Here is a 9,223-nt window from a genome sequence, read left to right as displayed (position 1 = left end):
ACTTCATTAGACATACAGTGAATCACACATCAAGACTCTTTCTACTAGAAGTAACTTAAAAAAAATATATCAATACAAACAATTTAAAGAAAGATAAATCAAAACTCAGGTGATCAAAATCTCGTGACTTGTTAATAATCATATCAAATACTTGGCATACTCAAGATTCTGAAAGCAACCTCCCAAAAAGATTTTACCTACGCATTGATGGAGTTGGATTGGAGTTTAATTTTCACTTCATCATAGCAAGCTTGAAGATCCCTGAACTCTTGTGTATCGGAGAAGCAGCTCTGAGCCTGAGCATATATACAAAGTAATAAATAAATCAAAAATACGTTTTACAGAATGGGCAAGACAAGCAAATAAAGTAGATTTAAACAGAATAATCGAGATTATGTTTTCAACCCTCCAACATCATGAAAAATTGTACTAAATTATCTTGCCTGTCTGATGACATTCTTCAAGTGCAGCTCAGCTGTAGACAGTTGTTTAATACTACCAGAAGCAGATGAAAACATGTCCACGTATACCTGGCAAAGATCCAAACATGATTTTGCAAATTTTTTGAACCGATCTCGGTCCTTCCATGTATCACTTCCCTGAAACGATACAAATCGTAAAATAAAAATCATATCAATTGGTTAATTATGAAAACTATCATTAGGACAAACAACAACTGTATGAGATTTTATGGACCTTATCGTTGAACATACCTGGAGTGACCTAACTTGCTTTAAGAGGGCTTCAGAGCTCATCATGAGATCTCCATTAATTCTGTGCCATTTGGCATATAAGCCCCAGATATCAGATCCAAATCCACTCCCATGTTTAACTATCTGTAGCAGAGCGTAAAATATTAAACTTTTATTTAACTTGCAGAGCAAACAACATTGTTTGCACTCTACTTCTGGTTGAAGGGTGGAATTGGGGATTGTTCAACCACTTCATCATGCAGAGTTAAAGAATCTTTATAGAATTTAGTAATACCTGTTGTAAGACTTTGCCAAGTAAAACAAATAATTTTTCAGTTTCACGTGATCTTCCGGCAACAGATGCTCCACGTACTTCCATTTCATATTCTGCTCCAGAATCGACAATGCATAACTGTTCCACCTCCCCTGTGATTCTTTCCAATAATTCACTATCTACTCTCTTATAATTGGTGATGTCCAAAACCATCTGTACACCTTTCAGAGCCTAAAAGAATTTATCAAACAGGATGGATGATCAAGGAAGAACCAAAAGAAATTATAATTTTCCTACAGTTTTTATTTATTACACTTGAAATATATTTACTGTCCATTTATGATATACACTTTGAAAATTAAAAACGTATAGCAAAGCCTCTGAAAGTGGCTTATGAATATAAACATATTTTTAATAAGCTAAAAAAATGAATAGAAGGGTCAACCAGTGAAAAAGGTTCAGTAAATTTAAAAAGACTAAAACTGCACAAAAACATGTTTGATCAAAGGAGGATAAACCAAAAACAGCATACCTGACTGATATTGCCAATTTCGAGAGCAATATGGCTATAGTTCTCCCATAATTGCCAGCTGTTCCGTCTGTTACCAAGAATCGTTATGTTACTACTATGCAAAGACTGTTAACTATGGAATGGTTAAGAACCAGTACAAATGTTGTGTGTATGCAAGCATATGCTCATATTAATGACGCAAAGGAAGTTTAATAACAGGATAACCATAAAAATTGAGTTTCAACAAGGTTTCTTGAAACTATTATGAAGCAATAAAAATTGTATGTATTTGAGACTTTCAGCATATGAAAAGGAAATTTAATGAAAGGGATGTATACGAAACTTGAATTTCAAGGCTTCTTTAGATGCGATTAAGGCCTCCTTGCCCTTTCTTTTCATCGCGTGCCTGCATGTCAGGTAAAATATAAGTAAAAGCTAGAACCAAAATTAAACGTGAGAGGTTTCGAAGAAAAGAGAGCTTATGCACTGAAACAAACTAAGATCTTTACTATATTTGAATACTACAAGAAAGAAAGAACTCCTTACAAGCTTGCAAAGTAAGTCCAAGCTTTCTCATTTTCAGGATCAAGTTGAATTACGCGAGTAAACGCATCAAGAGCCTTTCCTGTATCTTGAGCCTGTAAAATCTTGGCAGTCAGTTTCACATACTAAATGATGAGATAGTGAAAGAAAAATAAGAGGGACAAGTCTACACGGGCATGGTTATTATAAAAACAGGTGATAATATGTGCATAATTAAAGAAGTAGCTTTTCCAGAAAGAAACTATCTGAAACTTTGAACTTTATACATTAAAAACGCACTCATCTACCCTATTCAGTTCATCAACGCTGGCCTAAAATGTATATATCGTTTCCATTCAACAATAGCAATGTAGGGACTCATCTACCCTACATGAAGTTGTACCTTTTTCTAGTAAAATAATTTTTCACTGTAATGAAATCTAACGCCGAGAAAGTAAAATGTTAATAACCTTCACTGCAGCAGTTCCAAGTTTAAACCAATCGTCTGGGTCCATTGAGTTCACTGCAAGTGCAGACTCCCTAAGTTTGGTCAACAAAAATTGTATTAACGATAACAATAACACATGTCATGCATGCTTAACGATAAAGGCAATGATGATAGAAAGTTATATACACACCACAACAATATAGATTTGTTGTAGTCTCCTCTTTTGTATGCACTTTGAGCCATAGAACGCTGTCAGTAAGAGAAAAACAACTTCTGTAATATTATAAAAGCAGATATATGGAAGGCAAAAGAACACCTGTACAAACACGAATACATGCACAGACACACCTTTGCTCTAGAAGACCTATTGTTTGAAACTTCCAGAGCTTTCTCAAAGCATGCATCATTATCTGTAAGGTCACCCAGGGAACACCTGGAAAATTTTTACCAACTGAGTTAAAAAGAATATATAAAATAATGTTATATAGTCTTCCTGTTTCATAATTTATCAGATATACTTTATGTTAGCATGTCATCCATCACGGTTCGATCTTGGATAATAACTGAGTAGATAGAAAAATAAAATAAAAATATGACTACAGTTGTCCTCGGTGAAAAGTTTCTTGCTTAACAAAACGGAGAGCCTATCACAAAAATGATAGGTGGTCATCTTTGACTGGAATGCTTAATATTCGAGTATTTTATTAACTTCATTACTTATATAAAAGAAAAAAAAAGTCTTTATCAATTTATTAGTGAAAAAAAGATATATTTAGATATTAATTTAGGAACTAACTTTTTAATTAAAAATCAATTACTTTATAACAAAAATTTTGATAATTAATATTAATGATTAAAAACAATGTATAATAAAAATTATTTTAATTATTAATTGAGAGACTAATTATAATTTTTATAAACTATTTTAATTATTAATCACGAAATTATTAGAATGGAAAAATAAGCAATCCATGTAACGTACCATAATATGGGGTCATTTGGTGTTTCCGAAAGACGCTTCCTGATGAGTTCAACAGCGGCTGCTTTCTTCCCCAAGAAACTGTTTTTCCAAATCAAATATCAAGTGAACGTCAATGACAACGAAAGGTGAATGTCATGGTTTATTCATTTAAGGTTTTATTATAATACCTGTAACAGTCTTTTAGTTTATACCATAATTCTAATTCTACAAACTTCTGCGCTGCCTCTCCTTTCAAACCGCAGTCTGACAAAAGTTCCCCATATTCCCTGAAAAAGAAAAAAGGCAATACCATTGTTTAAGAATTGTCTCATTTTTATGAAGCTAAAATACATAAAAGACTTACAAAGGAAAGGTTTTTACATCTGCAATGCAGGAATACTTGGCATATAAACAGCATAAATAAAAGCAATTCTATCAGCTATTGCTGGAGAAGGTTCATAAATATGTTTAACCTGTAAATAACATAGTACAATTTTATCAGGTACAGTGTATAAATCATACAACCACTCATTATAGCCAGATTATATGTATACATGTATGTTGATTGTACATAAAAAAATTTAAATATATTTCATATAATATAATAAATTTCATCGTGTGTAATTACGGATACATTCAGTTTTAATCTGAAATATCAAACTTATCATCCCAAAGACAATGGTTTATAATGGATGTAGTTATGGACCTATAAGGAGATAAATAAATTTATTTCTTATTGTAATTCTCATATATTTAAATTTGAAAAATTACTATTAAAACAGGGTTTTCTTAAGAAAAATCTGAAATTGCACTACTTCTGTTTTTTAGTTCAATTAGAAACATATATGTATTTGTAATTCCCAAGTCAACGTGCTAACGCAAAACAACACATACCAAGTTATCCATCATCTGTAAGGCACGCTCCTTAGTTCGGCAACGAGATGACTCCCATCGAATACGTAAAAGATCCGATAAACACCTGATCTATAGCGTAATACAAACAATCAAATAATGCTTACAATACAAATTGATATTTTGAAAAAAAAACTATATAATAACAACTCTATTGTAATAATATAATAATATAAAATGTAAGTTGCATATTTAAATACAAATAGGTTGTACAGAAAAGACTACATTTTTAAAGTATAAGCTCCGGTGTAGAATTTTGTCTACTTACAGTAAAGTAAGAGAAGTTCTGGGAATCAATTGCTTCAATGTAAGGTGCCGTATCCCATACTGAAACCAGGTCACAAAACACCAAATGAAAACTTGTTCAGAGACATTTTTTTTTTACCTTTTCCTTCTCGGGAAAATAAGAGGCTTTTTAAAAAATTTAAATAGATCTAAGCAAAAGACGGGGATTAAACGAATTTGAAATAGTTTAGAAACATGAAATACAATTTCACAGACAAGATTGAATCAATGTAAAACAAAATAAGACCACGTAAGTCCATAGCAGAGCAGAGGTAGCTTCAAAAGGAGACTTATATCTTTATTAAGTATGCATTTGCACGAATGTAGAAATTCAAGTAACTTACACTGCAAGTCATCGCGTGGGGAGCTCTTCTCAACCAAAAGGCAAAATGCCAGAATTACAGCTTGTTGAATTGCTGTCAAATTAGGAGTAACATGGCCAACGTTTTCTATGCTTTGAGATGGAGATCTAATTCTAGAGTCATGGTTGTTTTCTAACAACTTGGGTATTCTAAGTGCAGGTGCTTCAGAGGTTTCATGCTGATTCATATTCCAATCATCTTCACCTTTGTTGAAATCACATGTTAGGATACCGGTACTCGTTAAGGGACAGTTTTCATCCACATTATTTGATGTACATGTGTTGGTAAGAAGTACCCTCTGTGCCTTTGGTTCCGCCTAAGCAGATCCAGGAATTAGATAAGTTTCGTGAAACATGTTATTGATCATGCAGTAGGTTTAGTAGGTTTACCTGGTGTTCAGTACGGAAACCAAGTACCCCAGTGACTGAAAGCTGAAGCCCAGCTGCCATCTCAGCCGATTTAAAATGCATCCTGATACAATACATGCCCAAGGTAATATTCATCATAAAATATACCACAGGTATAAACTATCACGCCTCGCTTGGTGAAATTTGTTTTTATTCTTGGATATTTCAACGATATAAATCATATACGTGCATGGTAAGAAACATATCACTAGGACAATTCGTGGCTCTAGCCTGCTGATAGCAATTAATCTAATTACCTGCAAGAGTCAACCCGTCCATATACATATTCAATAATGCCAGCCTCCAAATGAATCACAGAGATCATGCCCGAGCTCTCTCCATCGTGTAAATCATCCTGCCAATAACTCTCGACTTGTTCGCGAGAACCAAACATCTGCAAAGCTTCACCCATATACACATGCAAGAGATCAGACAAGGAAGAACACCGCTCATCCAAAATCCTCTGTTGAACAAGCAAAACCCGCGCAAGCCACCATGGAAGGCTTTTCATCTCACTACCTAAATCCTTCACCCGCATAAGCAACATCTTCGCAAAAACTATATACTACAAACACAACAACACTAAGTAAGAACTTCTATTAAACATAGCCTAATTGATTCAAATTGAATGTACGACGTAGATGTACCTGAAGATTGGAGAACTTTCCGACCAAGTCAGAACCAGAAGACGTAAGCTGATTCCGAGCCCAATTGTCCCGTCCTTCGTCATCACCATCCAAACCCAGAGGACATTTCGGTAGCTCTACCCCTTCCAACGGCCTGCACTGGCAACACTTTCATTCCAAATTAAAAATATATAATAAAATTGAGAGGTAGACAAAATGAACTGTATGCTAAGAACTACACTGAACCAAAAATTATTTTGCATCTGAAAATTGGTTTAGACAAAGTGAACTGTTTTTTTTTATCAAACTAAAACTTCCCTGAAGTGAAATGTTGTATATCTTAAATGTTCTGAATTGCAATATTTTCTAATTAAAAAAAGTTGATATAACTTTAAATCTAACAATGTAATCACCTTTTATATAAAAATGAATTTTAAATATTTTAAATCTAATTTTAAAATTGTTATAATTTTTTTTTTCAAATTTTAAATTTTATAAAAGTCAAAAATGTTTTTTAAAACCATGGGAGTTAACTTTTTTTAATTAAATTTGTACTTTAACATTTCAGATTAATTATTTAAAAATTATTATAAATTCATTCTTAAAATATTAAGAAATAATACAAATGCCTTTTTCAAAGTAATAATAATTGGGCTTACCTAATTAAATTGATCTTTACTACTTTTTTTTATCATTTGAAAACGGTTATAAATAACTTTTAAATTAATAGAAGTTGAATTGATAAAAATAGTTATTGATTATTAATTTGAAAATATAAAAATCCTAAAATTTGATTCTCATATTAACTGTAGTTTAATTTAATAATATAAATTTGTTTATACATTATTTTATATAGATCAAAAACCGAGTCTTAAAAAATATTTCTCTTTTTGGGCGATACAAAATATTTTTTTTACACTTATTCCAGTTTAATACAGAAGTTAGAGAAATTTTAAAATTCTTTTTATTTGCTTATTTTAAAGGAAAACAAAAGGTCACCATAAAATTTTATCTGCACTTATATATATATATAATCTGAAAGATAACAACGACAGTATTTCAAATTTAGTATTTGAAAAGCATCTCCGATATTTCTTACTTTTTTTGTTATTTTGTATTTAAGCAAACAAAAGTGTGTTTTTGTTATAATCACAATTTGTTTTGGTTATCGGATGTTTTACTATTTGAAGCAATTAAGTATAATTTAATTTTCTATAAAAAATAGTTTAATTTTTATAATATATTATATTATAGATAATCTATAATTTAGTACAATTAGATTAATTATGCTAAAAATAAAACAGAGAATCCATTCCAATTACCCGATGAAGTTGGCTTGAGTGAACCCTAGAAACGCGGCAACTGCGATGCACGTGACAAGCATGTTCCTACGTTGCCGTCAACGTGATTGGCTGCAGTGGTGATGAAGCACTCGGCCCGATCAACCAACAAATAATAGAGTTTACCGGGATCACTGAGTGACGGTGATTCAAGGTCAGCGAGTTGGAAAACAAGGTGGGAGGAGGATTGGGAGGTGAGTGCTTGAATATAATTGCCACACTGAATCAAATTCAAGAGATGGTTAATGGAATCATCCAAAGAATCACGTTTCTGCAAGACGCAACGTTGGTGCGGTTGCTCAGAATTGAGTGTGCAACGATTGAGACGAAGTTCATAGCGCGAATTGCAACTGTTTCTTCGGCTTCGAGTACACTCATATCCATTCTCCGTTACTCTAACAATTCTTGCTCTGCCAACAAAATTTGATTCTCTCAATGGAATGAGGTACTTTTTAACCAGAGAATCAGTTTCCTCATTCAAAATATGATTTCGAAGAACAAGATACTTTTCAATTATATTTAATAGGTTTTTAAATTTTAATTTGTTGATTATTATAATAATTTATATGAATTACATTTAGGTAAAGATTCATTAATAATATAATACATTATTATTTGATTATTAAATGTTCAGATTCTCTAAAACCAATACAGTATATTTATTACATAAATTTAAATTTATTAAAAGATAATTAAAATTGAATATAAATATTTTATTATAAATATATATCTAAATTTTTTATAGTTTTTATTTTATAAAATTTATCATACAATTATTTCAAACAATATATAACAACTGAACTAATTAAAATAAAAAATATAAATCCAAATAAAATAGTCCATTCACGAAAATTAAATAAATTGTACAAACGTAAAACATAAATGAGTTAACAAATTAGAAATCCACAATATATGCAGAAAATATTGTTTTTGTAAAATAATTATATTTAGATATATAAATATAAAGAAGTAATTATAATAATTGAATGACTTTAAGTGTTATTTTTCTTCATTATTTTCTTAATAAAAGAGGGAAAAAAACTTAAATTATAATTAAATAGATTATAGACAGAATAAAATAAATACTAATCTTAAAACAAACAATAAATATATATATATATATATATATTATATATTATATTTAAAGGTTTTTTTCATCATATTGTTTAATTAGTTATTAATACTTATTCATAAGAAAGTTTATTTAGATATAATGGATACATTTATTTCTAAAGGATAATATTGTAGGGAAAGTAAGACTTAATTTTGTTATTATAATCAATTATACGTTTAAAATTAAATACATAACCTTATTTTAGTAATTATCCCAAATACCTCTAATTATAAATTAGTGTTCTTGTCACGTATCAATATATAACATATTTTTGTTAAAAAGAGAAAATTTATCTTTTAATTTTTTTTCATAAAGCGAGAGCCATTGTAATTAATTTAATTTGTAAATTTAAAGAAAAGATATTTCTTTTTCATATATTCAGCCTCTCTCTTTACATCTTCAAAGTAAAACAAAATATACAAACAAATAAAAAAAACAATAAAAAAAACAATATAAAACTTATTAATTAATTCGAAAGTTTTGTGAAAACTATAAAAAACAAGAAAAAAAAAATTAAATAAAAATTCTTTAATCGAGAATAAGAGTTCAACAATTTTCAAAAACAGATTTTTGAAAATTGATTAAGGAATTTATTTTAACCTATTTTCGAAATTCAATTAATACTTCACCGTTTTTTGAAAACAGATTAAGATTTTAACGCCTTTTTAACATATTTTTTAAAATTTTGCTTTTTAATTTGAAATTTAATAAATGTTTAATTAATGTCATATTTTTATATAATTTAGTATCAATTAATTTTTAATATATA

General features: G+C 30.0%; 1 protein-coding gene across 1 annotated transcript; it reads right to left on the bottom strand.

The window, feature by feature from the left end:
• On the bottom strand, positions 1-7,724 carry LOC124831527 (uncharacterized). Its single transcript, XM_088107974.1, is given in 22 exon segments — positions 1-296; positions 444-599; positions 714-836; positions 988-1,197; positions 1,499-1,565; positions 1,821-1,883; positions 2,024-2,115; positions 2,470-2,539; positions 2,638-2,696; positions 2,796-2,880; positions 3,430-3,507; positions 3,597-3,695; positions 3,790-3,881; positions 4,303-4,392; positions 4,589-4,647; positions 4,950-5,283; positions 5,357-5,438; positions 5,632-5,939; positions 6,022-6,154; positions 7,323-7,401; positions 7,404-7,679; positions 7,682-7,724. Coding segments are annotated over 22 exon segments (2,697 nt in total). The 3' UTR covers positions 1-197.
• Positions 7,725-9,223: the final 1,499 nt, after the last annotated feature.

Source organism: Vigna umbellata, chromosome 2 (genome assembly GCF_029865625.1).
Source record: "Vigna umbellata cultivar VRB3 chromosome 2, Vumbellata_1.0, whole genome shotgun sequence".
Taxonomy (NCBI): Eukaryota; Viridiplantae; Streptophyta; class Magnoliopsida; order Fabales; family Fabaceae; genus Vigna; species Vigna umbellata.
The sequence above is the reverse complement of the archived record's forward strand: the minus strand, read 5'-3'. Positions and strand labels throughout refer to the sequence as shown.